General features: G+C 36.3%; 1 protein-coding gene across 1 annotated transcript in view; it reads right to left on the bottom strand.

The window, feature by feature from the left end:
- Positions 1–24,554, bottom strand: part of LOC127074464 (E3 ubiquitin-protein ligase UPL6) — a 31,806-nt gene extending 7,252 nt beyond the window's left edge. Inside the window, exons 1-13 of the mRNA XM_051015792.1 lie at positions 23,960–24,554; positions 14,517–14,614; positions 14,225–14,349; positions 13,713–13,824; positions 11,411–11,591; positions 5,518–5,688; positions 3,945–4,127; positions 2,932–3,007; positions 2,018–2,136; positions 1,619–1,908; positions 1,368–1,464; positions 762–905; positions 15–98 (exon numbers count right to left, since the gene is read on the bottom strand). Of these exons, the coding sequence (XP_050871749.1) occupies positions 15–98; positions 762–905; positions 1,368–1,464; positions 1,619–1,908; positions 2,018–2,136; positions 2,932–3,007; positions 3,945–4,127; positions 5,518–5,688; positions 11,411–11,591; positions 13,713–13,824; positions 14,225–14,349; positions 14,517–14,614; positions 23,960–24,118 (1,839 nt within the window). The 5' untranslated portion in view covers positions 24,119–24,554. The remainder of the gene's footprint in view (positions 1–14; positions 99–761; positions 906–1,367; positions 1,465–1,618; positions 1,909–2,017; positions 2,137–2,931; positions 3,008–3,944; positions 4,128–5,517; positions 5,689–11,410; positions 11,592–13,712; positions 13,825–14,224; positions 14,350–14,516; positions 14,615–23,959) is intronic.

Raw genomic sequence — 24,554 nt, 5'->3', positions numbered from 1 at the left:
GGGAGGGATCATACCTGAGAGATAAAAAAGTCATTCACCCCATCAGCATGGAAATCACTGGGGGATGTAAATTGGCGTCTGTTGTTCCAATCTTGGAGCTAAGAGAAGAAAATCAAATGGTAAGTTAGTAATAAAATCAAGATAAATAATTTATAAGTACATGGTTATGGCTATTAGATGTATATGCATATGGGTCCATCTTCATAGAAGAGATACATAGGAACTTGTATGAATAAATATTAGAACAAAGAGGAAAACGTCAAAATATCTCATTGAATAGAAAGAAGGGTGCTATTAGAAAAAGAGTGAAATCACAATTAGAGGAACGATAAGATATCCTTCAATAAAAAACACAATAACTAAGAGTGCCCGTCTTAAATAAAATGAAGTAACTAAGTCTCTGATAGTTATGGCATAGCACCGTAAAAACCATAAGCAATAAATGATCCCCAAAGCAAAGAACTTAGATATGCCGTTAAAGATGCACAAAATATCACAATATCATGACAGCCTTTTAGCCCAATGGAGAGGAAACATAAAACTAGATAAGAGAAAGGAAAACAATAAGGGGGCTACAATAAAGAATGCAGTAACTAATGACATAGCACCGTAAAATCCAAAAACAATAAAAGATCCCCAAAGCACTAAGAGATGCCTTTGAAGATTCACAAAATATCACAATATCATACAGCCTAATAGCCCAATGGAGAGGAAACATAAAACTAGATATACAACAGCTGAGATTGTTTCCACTGTTCTACCTGGGACAGGAGCTCAGAGACGACTATGCTAACCCTCTGTTGAACGGCTTCAATAGACAGCTTTTTACTGCTTGTCCTAACTGGAATAGATCTAGCCGAATTAGCAGATGAGGTATGATTTACCCACAGTAGCTGCCACAAAGCCTGCAGAAACAGAAAAATTGCTGAAATTAACTGTAATTGCAAAAAGTTACATTTGTATCTTTGGGTTCAAACCCTTCTCAAAGAATTATATGTTGCTACTAAGCCTCCAGTGATTCTGTGTGATAACCAATCAGCTGTTCTCCTTGCACATAATCCTATCCTGCACTCCAGGACTAAGCACATGGAGATTGATTTGTGTTTTGTTAGAGAGAAGGTTTTGGCAAGACAACTTGATGTGATGCACATTCCTCGGTCATACCCACCAGTTTTACAAACCATAGATTCTCCAGTTCTTTGGACAAGTGGATACATAAACTTGCAAAGATTTGACACACCTTATGTGGATCTAGCTTAAAGTTCCATTTCAGTAAGCTATTAATGAGCTTCTTTCCTAAGGTTTTCAATCTCAGAACTCTCAACAAACTTTCATAAGAAATAGATAATCTATTCCTAAAACAGTACCTGCTTCAACAGAATGATGAGGCTGCTGATATCCTTCAGTGATAGGGGTTTCTCCTGCTCATAAAACTCCTCATTATCAACTATCATAAGCATATGCCTGACCAGAAAAAGATTAGAATATACTTCAATCATCACTCTCAAACAAAACGGTGATTAGATTAAAAGAAAATCGAATGACCATGGGCACAGGGGCTATAGTTCATATACCAATACAAGAATTTATTAAACAAATCAACAGTCTAAAGTCTTACTTGTAGACAGGACAGAATACAGCAAGAGGTAACAGCCAACCAGGGGCATCCCCTGAGAGGTATGATAACTGCTCAGACAAAGATGACCATTTTTTGTTCTCATGGCACCGTTTCATAAATTTCCAAAGCATAGGAACAAGGTCAGTTCTGTAGGCGAGCACAGTCATAATCCTTTCAAGTGGCAATGTATTGAAGATAACATATAAAAACCCACAAACTGCACCAACAGCTGCAACCTCCATATCATCTGGCCCATTGGCAGTTGAAATATCTCTAAATAATATATTTGTCTGCACATATAAAAAAGTGACAATTCACCATCAAATTAAAAAAAAATATAGTGGTTAAGGAAAATTATGATGGCACTCAAGTTAGAAAAGTCAGTTGCATTATGAATACCAATTGCAGGAGGAAGCGGGTATCTATGGAACTACAAATTTGTTGATCCAATTTCCTATCCAGAGCTACTTCCATGACGTCATCATCGCCAGTCACATCATCCTCAGCAATCATAGAATCTGACATTAACACCCATCAGCTTAAAAACAAATGGTACAGAGACATATAACCATTTCATATTTGCATTAAAAAGATTAAGTTATCAACTATGATGAAGAAAAAATCAATTTAATAACTTCGCTACTTAAAGATATTTCTGCTAGTAACTATAGTTAATTTGTGTGTAAGGCTAACTCGGCAGGCAAACATCAGGACATAAATAATTGTGCAAATAAGTTCTCTCTCCCTCACTCCACCACCCTAGATTTCTACCTGACTTGATTGATCCTATTTTGAGGATACATAAATCACAATCTCCTCCTCACTTGCTACCTCCGGCGAAAACTTTTCACTATTATTTTCAACTGCCATCCAAAGTTCCTCCTCTGTTAGAGCATTGGGTGCATAGTAGTTAAAATTGGAATTTTACTCAAGATCGGAAAGGAGAAGCAAATGAGAACAGAAAAGCTTGGATCCAATACCCACTATCACATTCTTTGAAAATTAAAAAGAATTTGACCAAAAATAGAAGATTACAAAGAATGAGAAGAACCCAAATACCCTTCTCTCACCCATAAACCCTAGTGGAAGGTGTGTGATATTACTGAGTGAACAGATGAATCCAACAATTAACATTAATGGTGTTTTAAGGACCATTTATAATGGTGGTCCATATTAGCCTTAGGCTTAGCCTTCTTTTATCAATAAAAATGAAAGAAACACAATGAGATGAAAGTTGATAATGTTCATTGTAATATAAGTTCGAAAGAAAAGGAACATCTTCAATCAAACCAGACTCGGATTAGAAAACATACTTTCTCTACTATCGGATCTTGTCAGAGAAGGGTGCGCTTCCAGTAAAAATGTAGTAACAGCTGCAAGGTCTATGGCCTGAACAGAAATAAATACAACTCAACTTTAAACCATACACAAGGTTGAAAACGTTTCAAACTTCAATTACATAAAAAATCAAACAACTTAAACCACCAATCCACCAATACTCCCTCCCAAATCGAAAAAAAATAACTTTCAATGCCATGTGATCATATCTAAGAACAATGCACCTTTATGTAGAAATATCTTAAGAGATATTATAAAGATTATACATAAGGATATATGAAACATCCAAAATTTGTTAGTAAACACTTATCACATGAGAGCTTATGTTGAGCTATTTATTTGTATTATCAACATTTGTTTTCACCGTAAAAATATAATTTAGGGATGAGTACAAGTTAAAGAGGGGATGGCAATAAGTTTTGCGTAAGTTGTTTCTAAAAGCTATCTGGTGTCATCGATGGCAATGGCGGTGAGCCAAAACCCCACCATACTGTCGGTTTTGCGGTGCCTTTATAGCGGATTATGGCGGGAAAACCCACAATATCGGCCGATATTTACCATTGTGGCCAGCCAAAAAACCGCCATGGCTGATATTTGATAACACTGGAGCTATCTCAAGAAGCTTATTAAGATGCCCCTTATAAGATTTTTGAAACATTTACACAAGTGCTGAAGTCATGAGATGAGAGCAAATAAGCTCTTTAATGCTTCCTTCTTTACAATCGTTTCAGCCTGTTTGTGCTTCCTCCTTTCCTAAGCAAGAAATCAAAGCTTATCCTACTACCTTATTCTGCAGTCTCTATATAATGTTCTCATTATCTTTCTTTAATGTGTTTCTTCATTTATAATATATCGGGAAAAAAAACGTATATCCACCATGAAACCAGCCTTTGACTCAATCCAAGAAAATAATAAAAGGAAATACATGAAGGATATCAAACATAAAATATTAATAACAAATGGCACATTGTAGGATTAATAAGCTTACCATATTGAACGAACAGTCAGGTTGAGACAAAGCAACTCCACCAGTTTCTAATATATTTCCAAGAAGACAGGCATAGGTAGGAAATTCATCTGATATATCCTTAGGTAGAAAACTGATCAAATTTGGCACAAATGTTGCCATTTGATGAATGTAATGTTGGCTCATGCCTTGTCTTGCAAAAACCTGAGTATCCAAAAACAATCCAACTTTCAGGATACTTGTCATAGTAGAAGATAAATATATCCACAACATAAGCAAGCGCACAAAGGAAACTTCAGCGTGAAGGTTGGAGATATAAATAGAAAATGATAATTATCGTGGCCATAAATGCTAAGAGTCTCACATAGACGTGGTCCGAAAATGTGCTTATAAGTGCTTGGTAGTCTTCGCTTTACAAGCTGGATTTATAGGGTTGACTAGGCCCAATATAAAAAATCAAAGATTGTACCCGGGTCTATCCAAGATCTGTTGGGCCCCTGATAAGTCTAGAGGTGTAGAATTGATTCTGGAATGATTTTGAGGTACTTGGTTCTTCTAGAGTTGAATTGATTCTGCATCCAGAATTGATTCTACTTGAAGCTACAATTTGTAGCTTTTCTGAAATTTGTTGTTCAACTCACTTTACATAAATGTATCCAAACATAAATCATTTTACATTCACCTCTCTTTTAACCAGAATCAATTCTATAAAATCAATTCACTCACAATCAATTCTTCTCACCGCAGAACCAAACATACACATAGTATGCAGAAGTCTCATAGCATATAGTAAAGCAAATAAGTTGTGTCTCACAATATTGAATTGAGTTGGAATTTCCACCTTAATTGCGGTCCACCAATAGTCGTCTTAATTGCTGCATTTGGCTTGCCTTAATTGCAGCCTCCAACACCTTCATTGTGTTGGGTTTGAAGGGGTGGATTTAGTCACACATTGCTTAGAGATATGGCATGTATTGTGTTTATAAGTGGGGGCAATCCCTCACCATACAAGTCAGTTTTGTAGGGACGAGTTCGATCCAACCCAAATTCTAAAATGGTATCATAGTCTATCCTAGATCCATTGTTGGGCTTCCTGCATCGGGCTCACTGAGGCCCTAGCGTGAGGTGTGTGTTGGAATTTCCACCTTAATTGCAGTCTGCCTCTAGTCGCCTTAATTGCGACATTTGACTTGCCTTAATTGCAACCCCCAACACCTTCATTGTGTTGGGTTTAAAGGGATGGATTTAGTCCCAACCACATTGCTTAGAGATATGACTTGTGTTGTGTTTATAAGTGTGTTGAGTATATAAGTTGGGGCAACCCTCACCTTATAAGCCGGTTTTGTAGAGATGAGTTAGGTCCAACTCAAATTCTAAAATCGGCTTATTGCACATTGAAATGCTACTCATTGCTGCATAGAGAGATTACAAGTTTGATTTTGTGCACTAAATTATTTGATTGTGTATTTCAATAGAGAGGAATTGAAGGAAGGAACCTTAATAAAATAGATAAATATCATTGATGCCTCTCTTTTAACTTCTAGTTATCATAAGGGAGAGTACCTCCATCAAATAGAGTCAGTATAATAAATACCTGTCTTAGGTTTGGAAAAACATGCCATAAGAAAGGAATTGTAAGGATTTGCAACGAGAAGCTATATCTTGGATCAGTGTCTGAACAAGTACATGGTTTCTGACCAATGTGACACATTACACCTGTAAGCACACGCTCCAAAGACGATCCTATACATTTTTCTGCATTACCCTGCAGTAGATCATTCAAGTAATTTATGCATATAAGCAATAGATAAAAAAAGTCAGACTAACTTATGATGAAAGAAATATAAATTTTGTTTGTATATTTGATCCACTGGCCCGTGTTTTCATAATTGAATAAACTTTTATAGAAAAGGAATGACATAGATGCATATAGTTTTAAATTATAAAGCTATAGATGAGGAGGGAGGGAAGATAAAGAAATCTTTAAGTTGTGATTACGGTTTGATTTTATACAAAAGACTAAACATTATTGACCTTGACCAATAGGTATACTAATACTCAGTTATCGATTGCGGCCGATCACGGCGCGATCCCGGGCGGTCCGGCTGGAGCGGCCCCCACCGCGTGAGAAGAGAGGAGCGATTTGCAGTCAAAAATGGCGGCTGATTTCGGCAAGATCCCGGGTCGCGGGTTGCGCACCCTGGGCGGAGCGGGTTACCCACAAATATTTTTATATATTTTTTATGCAAAATTACTATTTTGCCCTTATTTTTTAGAGGGTTAAAAGTTAAAACACTATTTTTCCTCTATTTTTCTTTTTCGTTCTTCAGACTGTGCGTGCCCTAACGTTCTTCTTTACACGCTCATCTCCTCTCTCTCTCTCTGTTTGACACTGTGCCCTAACTTTCATCTCCCCTACTACTCCCACGGTCTCCCTTCCTCCATTCGTCTCTCTCTCTCCACCGGCACCCCACCTCCATTCGTCTCTCTCCGACCCCCCTGCGCCGCTCCTCCTCCTCTGTTTTTCATATTGTAAGTCCCTCTGTTAATTGTTATGTGTTTATGTTCTAAGGTTCTACCTCTGTTTTATGTTTATTGTTATGTTATGTTTTTTTTCATCCATGTGAGGTGTTCTACCTCTGTTTTATGCTTATGTTTTCAGCTATTATGTTATGTGTTTTTCATCCATGTGAAGTGTTCTACCTCTGTTTTATGCTTATGTACCATGAGCTCTGTTTATGTTTTGAGCTATGTTTATGTTATGTGTTTTTCATCCATGTGAAGTGATCTACCTCTGTTTTATGCTTATGTTCTAGCATGAGCTCTGTTTATGTTTTGAGCTATGTTTATGTTATGTGTTTTTCATCCATGTGAAGTGTTCTACCTCTGTTTTATGTTTATGTTGTGTGTTTTTCATCCATGTGAAGAGTTCTACCTCTGTTTTATGTTTATGTTATGTGTTTTTCATCCATGTGAAGTGTTCTACCTCTGTTTTATGCTTATGTACTACCATGAGCTCTGTTTATGTTTTGAGCTCTGTTTAGGTTTTATACTTTATTCATAAATAATATGGCAATATCTTCCTCTACACCAAATTTCACCTCAGGTTGTTTTATGTGGTCAAACCGTCAAATCAAGTGATGCTAATATTGACATAGCATGACAATATAATCATTGGAAGAATATAAATATCAAGAAGAAGGTGACATGTGATTTTTGTAATCTAATTAATAGTGGGGGAATTAGTGGAGCAAAAAAGCATCAATTAGGAATAAAAGGTGATGTAGTTGCTTGCTTGAAAATACCGACGGAAGTTAAAACAATATTACATGCCGATAAGGTTGAGAAAGAGAGAATTAAAAGAGGAAAAAAAAAGGTGTTGGTGCAATTAAATGCGGATGATACAAATGATATTGAGGAAATAAGTCGAATTCGAAGCGGAAAGCAGTTTGCGGAGACATCTTCAATGGTTGACAATAGGACTAAAGGACCATTGGATATAGTCTTTAAGAAGACTAAGGACACAAGCATCAATGATGCATGTGATAAAGAAGCGAGGGCAAGAACCGTATAATATATTGCTCGCTTTGTTTATAATTGTGGAATTGCTTATAACGTAGCAAATGCAAAAACATTTAAGTTGATGTTGGAAGTCGTTGGAAACTATGGTCCTCATTTGAAACCGCTAAGTTTTCATGAACTTAGGGTTCCACTCCTTCAAAAGGAATTGGAATATACAAAAGGTTTGTTGAAGAATCACGAGATGCAAAAGAATAAATATGGATGTTCAATTATGCCAGATGGTTGGACGGATAGAAAAGATAGAACCTTGATTAATTTCTTAGTCAATTGTCCGACGAAAGCGATGTTTGTGAAAAGTGATGATGCTTCTGACTATACCAAAACGAGGGATAAACTAGCTGAGTTGTTGTACATTTTGTTGAAGAAATGGGTGAACCAAATGGTGTTCAATTGATTACCGACAATGAAAATAATTATGCAGCGGCAGATGAAATATTAACTTCCAAAAGGCCAAACATGTTTTGGACTCCATGTGCAGCCCAATATATAGACCTTATGTCAGAAGACATAGGAAAAATTCCAAAGGTTGACAAGGTTATAAAAAATGGAGTTACACATGTTAGAAGACATAGGAAAATTCTAAAGGTTGACAAGGTTATAAAAAATGGAGTTAAGGTTGTAGGCTACATTTATAACCACACATTTGCTTTGAATCTAATGAGAAAGACTACCGGCAATATTGAATTGGTTAAAAATGAAGTGACAAGGTTCGCTACATCTTTCCTTACTCTACAAGGGTTGCAAGAACTAAAAAGTAAGTTTAGAGAGATGTTCACTTGAGATGAATGGGTGAGTTCCAAGAGTGACAAGGATGCTAAAGGAAAAAGGGCAATTAATATTATACTTATGGCATCATTTTGGAATAATGTTGTTTACACTCTTAAGGACATGGTGCCTCTTGTAGATGTGCCAAGAATGGTTGATAATGAAAGAAAACCCACGATGGATTACATATATGCCGCAATGGGGGTAGCGAAGGAATCAATTGAAAAAACTTTCAATTCAAATTCAAGCAAGTACAAAGCCATACTTGACATCATTGATAAAAGGAGGGAGTGTCAACTTTATCATCTGTTACATTCGCCAGGTTACTATCTCAATCCTGAATATTATTAAAAGGAACCATAAATTGAGAATGATCCTAAATTGGTGAGAGGCCTCCGTAAATGCATCGAGACACTTAGTGAAAGCGATAAAGTGGAAGAAAAGATTTCAATACAATTGACACATTACAAGGGTGCTACAAGTCTCTTTGGTAGAAGAGCGACAATTAGACAAAGATCGACATTAGCTCCAGGTAAGATGGAAATTATTTTTTTTACAATTATTGGAATTTGACAATTAGCTCCGGATGTCTTATGGAGCCGAAAGTCCGGATTTGCAATTGTTGGCTGTTAAAGTGTTGAGTTTTGGTTAGTGCTTCCGGATGTGAGCGTAAATGGAGCATCTTTGAGCATGTAAATATTAATTTTTTACTAGAATACTAAAGTTTCTTACATTCAAGTATTATTAAACTAATACTTCAAATTATTGTATGTTAGATTCATTCCAAGAAACGAAATAAGTTGGAACATCAAAGGTTGTGAGACTTGGTTTTCATCAAGTATAACCAAACATTGATTGAAAGATTTGAAATTCGTGACAAGATTGATCCTATGGAATTTGGTGAAGTTAATTATCAGACTCAATGGTTGGTGGAAGAGATGGGAAGAAGACTTGATTCATGAAGATGATGATTTAACTTGGACTCAAATTGCTGAAGCAAGTGGGATTAATGAGTCTGTAATCTACACTAGGAGGTCAAGGATACTTGAAGTTGACGATGAAGTATTGGAGGAATATTTTGATGATCTATGAAGAATACATCTTTGATGATGATCTTTTGAATTTTAAATTTGAATTTTCATATAATAGTTCTAAGTTTGAATTTTAAGATGTGATGGTATGAATCTTCTCCTATATGTATATGTTTGAATTTTAAGATTCTAAGTTTGAATTTTCATTAAGTATATGACATATGTTTTATAAATTATTATATAATTATTAGTAAAATACTTACCTTTTGTGGTCGGCCACTCTGCTCTTCTATCCGCCATTAATGCCATTAATAACTCTGCTAATACTAGACTCTTAATCCTAATTAAATAAGGAAACTATTCATGATAATTAGTGGACTTCAAATCCTAATTATAGTGCTACAAACCTTCAAATGGTTTCGGTCATTGTTTTTCTATTCTTGATAGCCATTAATTAATCAACAGCCTTTATATCAACTAGATTTTAAAAAACCATTCTAGGTGTGTTGCTCTGGGAGAGTCAAGATTAGTCTATAGCAAACTTCACAAATCATTATACAATCTCATAAACAATCTTTCAAATGTGAGTTGGGTGGTCATCCAGCCCGGTCTTACCGTAAGAGGATCTCTTGTTATTTGCTAGTTTTCATCTAACTTCTGCATCTATCTTTTGGTTTATGTAGAAGATACTCAACAGAGAATGATCATACCAGAATTCAGCAGTTAAAGGAGCATCCATTTCATCACTTTGAAACAGAAGACTCGGGTCGATTAAGATATTTTCTGCCATGGATCCAAATGTTACTTTTTCCACATCAAGGCAAATTATTACCAGACCCACACACATCTCAAAGATTAGGAAGGTTGAATTAATTAACTATACCCCTATATTAGACATTTCTTTGTTGTTAGTGAGGCAAATCAATTCTTTAATTATTTGTTTGAATCATTGGAAAGCGGTTGTCAAAATTTTGGGATTTATTAAAAAGTTCAACAGAATAAGGATTAGTAGTGTGTGAAAAACGAGATTGGGATGAAAGGAGGTGATTTTTCTGAACATGCTTGAATGAGTTAACACCCAACTGAATCTAATTAGTTTATATGCATGAAAATTACAAAGATAATAAATGTAAGGTTCAAGGTAAGCTTAATTTATTCTACTTGTTAAAAGGATCTAAACTACTTGGAAGGTGCAACATTAATGTGATTCCATTTCCATCATAATCTCCTTGTCATAGGAAATCTACCTTAGGCCACTGTGTTCTCTTAAGAGGATTTAAATTTATGAAAAGCATGAAACAAGATGTGATTGCAGGGTCAAGTGGAAAACAAAATATTGATCTACAACACTCACTACATGTGAACTCAATATCGAAACAGCTCATTAATGAGTTAAAATTTGTGAGGTTAGAACTATAAGACATTTGTGAGAATCACGCAGCTCTTCATATTGCATCAAACTCGGTCTTCCATGAAAGAAGAAACTATATAGAGATTGAATGTCACTTTATTTGTAATAAGATTGCGATGGAAGAACAAACTATATAGAGATTGAATGTCACTTTATTTGTAATAAGATTGCTTCTGGAGCTATTAGCATGTATTGTTAGCTTAAATGATCAAATGATCGATTTGCTCACCAAAATCTTCGCGGACAGAATTTTGTATGTCAGCTACAAGCCGCTAAACTCTTTAGGTCTCTACACGTTATCTTGAGCAGTGTTTGAAATAGAATATAATTGACATTACATGGTTCAAGTAGCATTAGAATTCATTATATCAGTAACCTTTTGCACTCCTCCCCGTATATGCGTGTTCTTCACTCAAACATATGTGTGAAGAACTTCTATCTCGTTGTATCAGGAATAATAATGCTTGTTTTGATTTCTCTTCTTGTAAATTGCATTCCTCCCGTATTATATGTGTTCTTCACTCTAACATATTCAGAACTTTCTCTCATATTTTATTTACATTTTTCTCTCAAGTCATACCTTTGGTTTGGAAATCTTTATAATTAACAAATTAAAGCACATATCATTATAATCAACTTGCCAGTGATTAATTTTACAGGGTGCCTAGAAATAGAAACAAAAAAAAGTACTATGTTACCTTTCCTGTAAGAATAATTTCTCTAAGTAGGTTGAATCCATTGTTTTGAGATAGATATCCTACTATCTTACAGCTCCATGGAAGCTTGAGATCTATCAACAGTACTAAAACTTCCAATAATGGAATAGCTGATGCATTAGACTCCTTCGGAGTCAATAAAAGTTGATCCTTCAACTGATTTCTGTTGAGTATAATAATATATTAGAAGATAGCACAAAAGCTCTGAAAAAAAAAAGTAGTCAAACCAAAATAGACCCCTAGTCTAATATTTAACATATTTCGGGCATGCTTAATAATGCTATAAATACAATAAAAGGTAATGAGAAAACAGAAGTTAGAGATTGAGACAAATAAAAAAGTTTTAGGTTTAGGGAAAGAGTGTTGTAATGATTTTGTATGAAGAAAAAATATTCTATTCAGGGTCCTAATTCTTGAAACTTTCAATTGACTAGAAACTCCAATGATAAAAAGACTGATGAGCTAAGTCATTTTTTGAGTTTCAACTCAATCTCCTAATCTTCAGTGATTCATGTGAACCATTTCAAAGACTAAAATTTCTTTGAAATTCAAATATTTCATTTAAAAGCAGCAATAACTAAGAATAACATATATAACTTCTTCCAGATTCATACACCTAATGCCAATACAAATAACTTCTACTAGATTCGAACACCTAATTCAATACAAATAATTCTTCCAGATTCATACAGCTAATGCAACTCTCTCCCGTTATACTGTGTAGCGTGCACAGGTCTCTCCCACTAATATGCTTTCACCCAACAACTTAGACATTCGGGGGAGTTGGTCCGTGAAACTCCTAGGTCCTAAAAACATTGTTCTTCTATTAAAAAAATAGCATAAGGGGACCTAGTACCAGAGGCACTGCGGAGTATATGGGAATGCTTGCTTCTTCAAAGGGGTTTCAGCGCCACTACATATGTAATGGAGAGTAAAGGTAATTTATAGATTCTCTATGGTGATATGCTCGTGACTACGAAGTCCTAATCTCTGATATGCAGGGTATGAGTAGTCTTGTTGCACTTTCTTACCCTCTTCATCTGTCGGCTTTTACCTTTAATATTTTATACTTCAAGTTAAAGAATTTGATATACTTTAACCAAGTGGGTAATGCCCAAATTTGACATCTGGCTAAAACCATTCATTGGCCAGACTTCACTTACCTCACAGACAAACTCCGAACTACCAGGGCGGCTTGCTCTTCTTCCTCTCTTATTTCTACTAAAAATTCTTTTTGTAAATAATAAAATACGAATGAGCAATTTGAGATTCAAATGAAAACAAAAGTAGCCATTCACGTTTCAAACTCTCCTAAAAAATCACTCTTCCCCATATCAAACCAACTCTCCTTATAACTTACTTGTTAGGTGACTGGGCCAAAATTTGTACAAGGCAGCAGGGATTTATACCATGTCAAAGACCAACTCTACTGAAAGCTAAGGTTATTTGATCAAGGACTGTTAAAAAAAAAGGTACATGTATACACACACAGACACACACACACACACACACACACACATATATATATATATATATATATATATATATATATATATATACTCCCTCCGTTCCTTTTTAAGTGTCATTTTTTGACTTTTTACACATACCAAGGAAGCTAATCATTATTGTTACTTTTCAAACACTAATTCTTCTTTTACCTTTTAATACCCTTAATTATTTATTACATTCACTTTACTTTTTCTCTTTCTGCAATCATTATCTAGGGGTAATTTTGACAAAATTGCAATTAATATTACCTCGAACTTTGCAAGTGACAATTAAAAAGAAACAATTTTTTTTGCAAGAAAGTGACACTTATAAAGGAACGGAGGGAGTATATATATCAGAATTTGGATTTGGCCTAACTCATCCTTACAAAACCGGCTTGTAAGGTGAGGATTGTCCCCATTTATAAACACAACACAAGTCATATCTCTAAGCAATGTGGGACTAAATTCACCCCTTCAAAGCTAACACAATGAAGGTGTTAGGAGCTGCAATGAGGCAAGCCAAAGTGCCGCAATTAAGGCGACTAGGGGGGACCGCAATTAAGGCGGAAAGTCCAACATATATATATATATATATATATATATATATATATATATATATATATATATATATATATATATATATATATATATATATATATATATATATATATATATATATATCATTTTTTAATTGTATTAACACTTGAAAAATTTAGAATGAAAAACTTGTGTAGCTGTGTTAAAATAAGAAAAGACAGGCCCAAAATTAGTAAATTAAAATAAATAGAGCAGACCTATTATGATGTACTGCACGAATAGAATTATATGCAAGTTTCTTCACTCGGTAGTTCACAAAAGCACATATGGATGAGTAATCCTCACCAGCAAAAAGCCTCACAGCATCCCCTGTGGAATATGGAAATTCTATGCATTATGTTCTATTCACTATCGTAAAACTAGCATAAACAGCAAGGAAGCAGGTGGATATATAAAGAATTGCAAATTGCTTTTATTCTAACAACACGAATGACAAAAATAGTAGCATGCAGAAAATAAAAGAGCTATGTATTTATGTTTGTGTGCATCCTAAGCCAAAACATCCATCATAAGGCTTACAAACTGCATGATGATGTCCATGGCGGATTGCGGAAAATGACGGGTGGATAGATGAAATATAATAGAAATAGATGCTCAAATTCATCAAATTTAATAGAACCTGATGCTCAAATGCGTAAAATCTTGCCTAAACCTTAAAGTGCAGTAGAAACGAACAGTAAAACAATGCCAAATGCCGGGTAACAATTACCACTTTCTTGAACAAACTGTAGAATCAATCGGCCAATTTGCACAGCTAAAAAATCATCATGGTTTTCTGCATTAAAGAAATAGAGGAACTGGCGGAGAAAATCAGAATCTGGACCAAACGCTTTCCTGAATGCACACAAAATGGTATTAAAATGAGCTGCAACAGTATTGCAATGTTCACGGAAGACGATACTAAAATAAAATGCATTGCTAATTTTTTTGAAATTTTTACTGTAGGGATTCAAGCAGCTTTCTGTTTCACGCAATAATACAGAGAAGGCAAAAATCTTCACCTGTCAACATTAAGTAAGTTCTTCCCATAGATTTTAAGGAATTTCTGTCGCAGCTTAGACTGTTCTGCTCTGAAAACTCTTTTCCCTCTGAAGCATTTCTGTAGCAAGAATCAGTCAACAATTTGCAAGAAAATTATGAACTGTAGATCTTCATTCATTAGAACTGGATCTACCCAGTTGTATGCTTACATTTTATCAAGTGGACCACATCTTAAAACAAATCTAGGTCGGTGAACTCTAAAATTTGGAAATGCTAAATCATTGATTCATAAGTTGAATAAAAAATACATCATAACTAACAAGATCAAATGGATTATTAATTTCGAGTCTTGGTTTAAAGAGACAAAAAATAGAAAATGGCTTTGTCATATATCACTACACTAGAAACAAACTCTTGTATGTTGAAATCATCAAATATGCAGAGTTCACATCATTCCCCTTAAAATGTTGGAGGTGACACGGTCGGCGAGGTGGCCGTTAAGAGATCATCGGGGTGAAGACGGGATATTCTGGTAGAACTCAACCAGTACAGACTAGAGAGAAAGGAAATATCAGTGCGATGTATTATAAACCTGAATTTCCTCCTATTCCAAACTATTTTCCCCTTTGTCACCTAATTTCCCAATCCTTCTCTCCTTATGTAAGAGTAAAACTAACTGAATCAAGTTATTACATGGTTACACACACTAAACGATTGGGGAACAATACTCTCCAACTCCACTACTCTCCTAGTATAGACTCTTTTCATTATGGGCCTGCTATCCTATTCAAAATTCAGGAAATGAGAGGTATGATGACGGCACTAGGCCAGAATCTACTAGTATAATGTTTGTTAGATAGGAATTAAAAAAAATATGATCCTATCTTTGCATATGGATGATAAATGATTTATTAAGATGATTAATATGATTAATTTGATCAGTTGTTGGTCAAAGGACAAATGCGAGATCAGGCAGTAGGAAGCAGATGCCCAGAAGAGATGTAATTTAAATCAATGGTTTAGACTACAAATGATATGATAAGGTATGTTTCTATTTTATACTACTAATTTCTTTAGATTTTGATTAAAACTCGCATATCAATTTTGAGATTACAATTGGTTCATAGACATTTAAATCAATGACTTTTCTCTTCTCTGATGTCTCTCTTCATAGCAAAATCTGAGGTACATGAAAAGCTCTAAATTCTGTTGGTCAATAAATATGGAACAACTTTTATGCAAGAACACCACTACCTAAAAGACAAAAATACTCGTTTTTTCTACTTAGAGTCTTTTCCCCTCCCTATCTCTTTCACCTAGTGTTGTTCATGACAGATTGAGGCGGAAAAACCCGCAATATCGGCTGATATTTACCATAGCCCAAAAAACGCCATGTATAGCCGCCATGGCGGATATTTGATAACACTGCTTTCACCCTATCCACCCTCCCTATCTTGCTTGTGTGTATCATTGTATGTTGAACACCAAGCATTAAAAGGACAAAAAGTTGAGTTGTTGTATTGTGCTTTGGCGTGTAAAAAGCGCACCCTAGAGTATTGTCTTTCATTCCAACAGTGATGTTGAGGATTGGTAGCCTGACTTATTTTTTACTTCTCTTCTCCTTAAAATAAGAAGTTAAGAACAGTATTTCTAAAAAAATATTAGTTAATAAAATGGGCTTATCTTTTTATGTATATAAAAAAAAAAAGCTAGATATAAGGAATTTTTTGAAAAGTAGTTAAGAGGAGCTTTTCAAATCAAGTAGAGTTTTTATAATTTTATCTACTTTTTATTAATTAACTCAAATTCTATCATTTATTAAAAAAATACTAATTAAGATAGAAAATACCAACAATTACCAAACAACTTTAACTTTACTTCTAAAACTCTTTAAGCTTTAGCGGTGCGTTTGATTCACAAAAGGGTATCCAGTACAAACCTTTAAAATACTGAACTGTTCTTTGTCTTGTACGATGTTTGAAGGATAATGGTCGGGACAAATAAAATACAGAAAAATTTACTACAATACCCTTTTAAATGTAAATATTAATAGAGGAGGAAGGAAGGGAAAGAGAAAGAGAAAATAAAAATAATAGAGAGAAAATATATTTTTAATAGAAAATAAAATGGTATTTTCGTATTTTAAATAACTTGCACTAGGGAAAAAAGTTGTCCCACAGTTTAGTGAAGGACAAAAATTTCAGTTTTTGTCCAGACTATCCTGAATTTTGTCCTGTTCCGTGAACATTTTTTAAATCAAACACATGACAACTAGAGTTGCGATGTCCATTAGCAAATCAAACGCACCGTTTAATTTAAAGTAGCTATTAATGCCAAAAAAAGAACTAGGTCAAACAGTCTCTAAATAGAATTAATAAAGCTGACATGCTCGAACTCATAGACATGATAAAGCGCTTTCTCTATTAGTACTCCCTCTGTCTCATAAAAAGTGTCTCAGTTGCACTTTTTCTGTCTCAAAATAATTGTCCTTTTACAATGCCAATGCAGCATTTACTATTATTTTTCCACTATCATACCCCTATTTATTAATTTTCACTTTATCTAACTATTCTTTTAATTACAATTAATAGGGATATTCTAGTAAACTGTATTAATTATATCATCAAAATCAATACATCCAATCATTTTCTTAAGAACCGTGAATTGTTGACATAGGACATTTTTTATGAGACGGGGGGAGTATTAGACATTTGAGAACTAGGTCAAACAGTCTCTAAACAGAATTAATAAAACTGACATGCTCGAACTCATAGACATGATACAGCACTTTCTCTATTAGTACTCCCTCCGTCTCATAAAAAGTGTCTCAGTTGCACTTTTTCTCTGTCTCAAAATAATTGTCCTTTTACAATACCAACATTTACTATTATTTTTTCACTATCATACCCCTATTTATTAACTTTCACTTTATCTAATTATTCTTTTAACTACAATTAATAGGGGTATTCTAGTAAACTGTATTAATTCTATCATCAAAATCAATCCATTCAATCATTTTCTTTTGAACCGTGAATTGTTGACATAGGACATTTTTTATGAGACGGAGGGAGTATTAATAGAGAGTGGTTTAGTTAGTAGTGTTATGCAACGTGTCATTGATCTGTTACAGCTATATGCCAGCTGTACAGTTTGTTAGATCTAAGGCTACTATATATACCATGCCTTTGTAATCTTTAACACTGAGATCAATATATGAGATTCTCATCTTTCTTCTTTTCTCTCTCTCTTATGGTACTGTATCATGGTATCTAGAGCTTCTTTCCTGATCCAGTAATCTTCATTCATGGCGTCACCGTTTCGCAGCGACGGCGCCTTTCCTTCCGCTCACGTCAAGCTCTCCGTTAAGCTTGATGATAAAAATTTCAAACAGTGGAAGCAGCAAATCGATGGAGTTGTACGTGGCCACAAGCTTCAACGATTTGTCACTGTTCCGGTTATTCCGCAGCGTTCGCCGGTGACTTCTGATCCGAGTCTTGGTGAAATCACTGATGCGTATCTTGATTGGGAGCAACAGGATGCTCTTGTCTGCACGTGGCTTCTCTCCACGATTTCTGACTCGCTTCTTCCCAAACTTGTGGACTGCACTCACGCGTGGCAGGTTTGGACGGAAGTTCACCGCTACTTCGCCGTGCAGCTCACGACGAAGGCTCGTCAGCTACGATCTGAACTTCGCCGTCTTTCCAAAGGTAATCTCAATATTGAAGCGTTCATGGCGCGAGTTCGCGAAATCAATGAATCGTTGATTTCAGTTGGAGATCCTGTTCCGATGCGTAACCTAATTGAGATTGTGCTGGATGCGCTTCCGGAGGAGTATGATTCGATTGTTGCTGCTATCAATAGTAAGGAAGATCTCAGTACGTTGGAGGATCTTGAATCCAGTCTTCTTGCTCATGAGTCTCGATTGGAGAAACACAGGAAAGCGATTCTCACTGAACCTGCTTCTGTCAATCTAACGCAGGTTCCGTCTTCTGAATCTTCTTCTCTGGCTGACTCTAATTCGCAATCTTCTGACTCCTTTCCAACTGGTACTAGTCATGTTAATGCTCACGCAGAAAACAATGGTTACAACAGAGGAGGTCGTTCAGGGCGTGGTGGCGGTCGTTTTGGTCGTAACGGCGGTCGTTTTGGCAAAACTCAGTGTCAAATCTGTCGCAAAAGTGGACACGATGCCTCTGTTTGCTACTACAGGTACACTCAGTCCTCTTCACAGCCGTTTCCACCGCAACAAGCTCCCTTCAATCCATTTCTGGTGAATGCTCGTCCTGTGTATCCTCCTGTCTTTGGTTATTCCTCACCTAGACCAGCTGCACCACGACCTTCTCCTCCTCAAGCCTTTGTGGCTAGTTCTGATCCCAACTTCAGCAACCAATGGTGGTATCCTGACTCAGGTGCCTCACACCATGTTACACCTGACTCTTCTAACGTGCCTGATGCTCAATCTGTGACTGGTTCTGAACAAGTACTCATGGGAAACGGTCAAGGTTTGTCCATTAACTCTATAGGTTCCATGAAATTTCCCTCTTCTCATCTGTTTCACACACCTCTCATACTTCACAACTTACTTCTTGTTCCTCACATCACCAAAAATCTCATCAGTGTAAGTAAATTTGCACAAGATAACAAAGTTTTCTTTGAATTTCACCCTTTTTTTTGTCTTGTCAAATCTCAGGGTTCTTCTGAGGTGCTTCTTCATGGTATTGTTGGAGATGATGGTCTTTACAAGTTTCAGATTCCTTCCTCTCAAGTGTCAAAGCCTCTGTCTAGTCTCCATTCTAGCTCAGCTTTAGATTTCAATAATTGTAATTCTAGGGCTTCATGTAATACTGTCTCTCATTCCAATGATATTGGTCATACTATTACTGATTGTAATCCTTCATTTTCTATGAATAAAAATGATGTTTCTGCTGTTAATTTGCCTATTGTTTACTCTACTGCTAAGTCTGTTCCTACTCTCAGCAAGTATGCTTTGTGGCATACCAGGTTGGGTCATCCCCATCATCAAGTTCTTGCTGAAGTGCTCAAAACCTGCTGCATTTCTCTCCCTTCCAAGTCTGCAGCAGAGTTTTGTTCTGCTTGTTCCTTAGGCAAATCTCACAGACTTCCTACTTCTCTCTCCACTACTGTTTATAATAATCCTTTTGAATTAGTGGTTTGTGATTTATGGGGTCCTGCACCTATTAAATCTTCAGGTGCCTATACCTACTTTCTCACTTGTGTAGATGCCTTTTCTAGGTTCACTTGGATCTTTCCTCTTAGGCTAAAGTCTGATACCTTCTCTCAATTTGTTCAGTTCAAAACTATGGTGGAACTTCAGTTCAACCATAAAATCAAAGTTGTTCAAACTGATGGAGGTGGTGAGTTTAGACCTCTCACCAAATATCTCAATGATCTTGGCATTGTGCATCGTTTCACTTGTCCCCATACCCACCATCAGAATGGCATTGTTGAGCGCAAGCATAGACACATAGTTGAAACAGGCTTAGCCTTGCTTGCTCACTCTACCTTGCCCCTTCAAATGTGGGATCATGCCTTTATCACAACCACTTATCTCATAAACAGACTTCCTAGTGTGTCTCTTGAGCATAAAACTCCCTATTTCAAACTGTTTCACAAGTTTCCTGATTATGCTCACTTAAGAGTTTTTGGATGTGCCTGTTTTCCCTTTCTTCGCCCTTACAACTCTCACAAATTGGACTTTAGGTCACAAGAGTGTGTTTTTCTTGGTTATTCTACCATTCACAAGGGCTACAAGTGCTTATCTGCCACTGGCAAGATTTTTGTCTCTAGGGATGTCATTTTCAATGAGTCTAAATTTCCCTATCCCTCTCTCTTTCCATCTCCTGCCATTGACCAATCTTCTTCACTCCCCTCTACTCCTTCTTATTGGTCCTTCCCTCTTGTTCCTAATATTTCTAACTCTGTCACTAGGGCTGTTTCTGCTGTGCCTATCACTCATGTTCCTTCTGTTTCCACTACACCCTCTCATACACCTTCTGCTGAACTTAGCAATTTCAGGTCTACTCCTGCCAACTCTGCTATGTCTCCTATCTCTGGTTCACCTTCAGTAACTGCAGAATCTGCTACTTCTTCTCCCATTCCTACTACACCTATCAATTCTTTGTCTGTCACTCCTCTGCAGTCTGATATTGCAGAGGCTCCCACTATTTCCCCTTCTTCTCCTGTCTCTGAGTCCTCCATCAATATTGTTCCTCTTCTGCCTAACCCTTCCATTCATCCTCACAATATTCACTCCATGCAAACAAGGTCTAAAAGTGGTATTACTAAACCTAGACTTAAACCTACCCTCTTACTTACTCATATGGAACCTAATTCAGTTGGACAAGCCTTGGCCTCTCCTCATTGGCTTCAGGCCATGAAAGATGAGTATACTGCACTGTTAAAGAATCAGACCTGGAACTTGGTGTCTCCACCTGATTCTAGGAAGCCAATTGGCTGCAAGTGGGTATTTAGGGTCAAGGAAAACCCTGATGGAACCATCAACAAATACAAGGCCAGATTAGTGGCCAAAGGGTTTCATCAGCAGGCTGGCAGTGATTTTACAGAGACATTCTCTCCTGTGGTCAAGCCTGTAACTGTCAGAACTGTTCTCACTCTTGCTGTGACTCACGGGTGGTCTATACAGCAAATTGATGTAAACAATGCCTTTTTAAATGGCACACTTGTAGAGGAAGTTTACATGCAGCAGCCTCCTGGCTTTGAAGCTGCAGACAAGACTTTGGTGTGCAAATTAAACAAAGCCATTTATGGCCTCAAGCAGGCTCCCAGAGCCTGGTTTGATAAACTCAAGGGTTCTCTCCTAAGTCATGGTTTTCATGCTAGCAAGTGTGATCCTAGCCTTTTTATTCTCCATACTGGCAGCCTAAGTATTATGGTGTTGGTGTATGTTGATGATATAATCATCACTGGTAATTCTTCTGCCTTCATCAGTGGTCTAATCACCCAGCTAAATTCTGATTTCTCACTTAAACAGCTTGGCAATTTGGATTATTTTCTTGGCATAGAAGTATCTCACCTGCACAATGGCTCCTTACTTCTTTCCCAAGCCAAATACCTGACAGATTTGCTAGCCAAAGTTAATATGATCAATGCCAATGGCATGCCCACGCCTATGGTCTCTACTAGCAAACTCTCTCGGTTTGGTTCTGCACCTGTCTCTGATCCCACCCAGTTCAGGTCTGTGGTGGGTGCTCTTCAGTATGCTACCCTCACTAGGCCAGAGATCTCCTTTTCTGTCAATAAGGTGTGCCAATTTCTGTCTAATCCTTTGGAAGAGCATTGGAAAGCAGTTAAAAGGATACTGAGATACCTTAGTGGGACTCTGCACTATGGTTTACTGATTCAGCCTGCAGCACCTCACAAACCTCTGTCATTACTTGGTTTCTGTGATGCTGACTGGGCATCAGACCCTGATGACAGAAGGTCAACATCAGGAGCTTGCTTGTTTCTAGGTCCTAATCTCATCTCTTGGTGGTCCAAGAAACAGCAGCTGGTGGCAAGGTCCAGTGCTGAAGCTGAGTACAGGAGTATGGCACAGTTAGCATCTGAAATAATCTGGGTTCAATCTTTACTGCAGGAACTTCACTGCAGATTTCTTACTCCTAAACTGCTGTGTGATAACCTCAGCACTGTGACACTTGCACACAATCCTGTCTTGCACAACAGGACAAAACATATGGAACTGGATATATTTTTTGTAAGGGAGAAAGTGATATCTAAGAGCCTAATTGTGGAGCATGTTCCTGCCCAAGATCAGTGGGCAGATTTGTTGACCAAACCTCTCTCAGCCATCAAGTTTTTACCTCTGCGTGATAAACTGCGAGTGTTCAATAAACTTAGTTTGTTAAACACACCCTCAGTTTCTAAGGGGGACTAATAGAGAGTGGTTTAGTTAGTAGTGTTATGCAACGTGTCATTGATCTGTTACAGCTATATGCCAGCTGTACAGTTTGTTAGATCTAAGGCTACTATATATACCATGCCTTTGTAATCTTTAACACTGAGATCAATATATGAGATTCTCATCTTTCTTCTTTTCTCTCTCTCTTATGGTACTGTATCAAGTATTAGATATTTAAGAGAAATTGAGGGAGACAAAACAAAAATGGTCTCAGAATCTTATACTCCATCTGTCTCATAAAAAATGTCATATGTCAACAATTCACGGTTCTTAAGAAAATGATTGGATATATTGATTTTGATGATAGAATTAATACAATTTACTAGAATACCCTTATTAATTGTAGTTAAAAGAATAGTTAGATAAAGTGAAAATTAATAGATAGGGGTATGATAGTGAAAAAATAATAGTAAATGTTGCATTGGTATTGTAAAAGGACAATTATTTTGAGATAGAGAAAAAATGCAATTGAGACACTTTTTATGAGACGGAGGGAGTACTTCTTTTTAGGGTCACTTTCTTGATAAATTTTTGTTCCTCTTTAATTATGACTTGCAAAGTCCAAGGTAGCATTAATTGCACTTTTGTCACAACCATAGGCATTCATAGAGAGAAAAAGTAAAATGAATGTACTAGTATTAAATAATCAAAGATATTATAGGTAAAAGGAGAATTATTGTTTGAAAAGTAACAACATTGATTAGCTTTCTTGGTATGTGTAAAAAGTCAAAAAAAAATCACTTAAAAAGGAAGGTACAAGTATGTGTTTGGAGACTTATACTTACAGTACAACAGAATGTGAATGATTCAGCAAACAGACAGATAACTATAATAGGATACCTAACAGAGGTAGGATAACTAACTATAAACAGGATAACATAATTGCCTTTTTCTCATTGCATTACATCTAATGGGATGGGATAGTGGATGAGGCTTTTCTTCAGTACCCTATTAAGTTGTTTCAGAGTGACATTTATCACCAATATGAATAGAATTTCAAGAACTTGGTTGCTTTATTTAGCCATTTTACCTTGCCTCATTCTTTTCATTTCAATTCTAAAACGATGTCCTATCCCCATCTAGATGTATTTCATCTCCTTTCTTCACAATACTATTCTTCTCTTTTATCAATGTAATAACAATTCCGCTAGTCATTGATAGCTAAGTATGACTAGTTGAGTACTCTACTCGCACCAACTCAACTCATCCGTCATCGTGTTTCTATGTGTGAACCAGAGCATCCATCATCACATCTCATAAAATATCCAATAAATGAAAACTCTAGTTTTAGAACACACTTAATGGAAGACAAAACAGTAAACCTAATACTTGAAAATGGAAATTCAAAGCACCACAACCAACTCAATACACCAACAACTTCAAACTATCAATCAATGCATTAAATCCACTGTACAAAAAATGCACGGATTTTCACTACAAGAAATCAGTTATTCTACTATCAACCACAACTAATCGAATCAAAATCCTCAAATCAAACGCATTAAGAATAAGGAGAAAAAAAACCTGAATCCTGAGTGCAGCAGAGTTCTGCTGACGCAACCACAACCGCCGATTCCGTTCCAATCGCGTTTGTTCTAGAAGATTCTTCCTGTCCCTTTCCTTCGAACTTCTCCCACCTAAATCCACTCGTTTGCGATTAGAGGGATCGCCGCTGAAAAACATGGTGTTTGATTGATTTCTTTCTACTAAGCTATGGCAAATTCACGCCCTAATTTACAGTCTAGATAAAATAGGAAAAAGTACGATTCTTCGATGATTAGGGTTTTGAAGGGAATTTTGCCCTAGAAATCGAGAAATGAAAGAAAGGGTTGTTTGATTTAATCGAGAAAGTACGCGAAAATGAAAATGGTGGTGGTGGTAGGTAGAAAGGGAATTGTGAACAGGAGAATTCAATTTTATAATGGGGATGTGAAATGAAAAGAAGAGTGATTGAATATTGGTTATTGTGTATTTATACGAAGAACGTACGCGAAAATAAGAAAAATGGGATTTTTCCCTCACTTTTTAGGGTGAAGTGTGTGTAATAAGAGAGGAAGCTTCTCACGAGGGTAAAGAAGCACGAACGGGTTTAATTTGTGAGGTAAGAACAAAACGAAAT

Source organism: Lathyrus oleraceus, chromosome 1 (assembly GCF_024323335.1).
Source record: "Lathyrus oleraceus cultivar Zhongwan6 chromosome 1, CAAS_Psat_ZW6_1.0, whole genome shotgun sequence".
In the NCBI taxonomy this organism is placed as follows: domain Eukaryota; kingdom Viridiplantae; phylum Streptophyta; class Magnoliopsida; order Fabales; family Fabaceae; genus Lathyrus; species Lathyrus oleraceus.
This window is presented reverse-complemented; position numbering and strand designations above follow the sequence as displayed.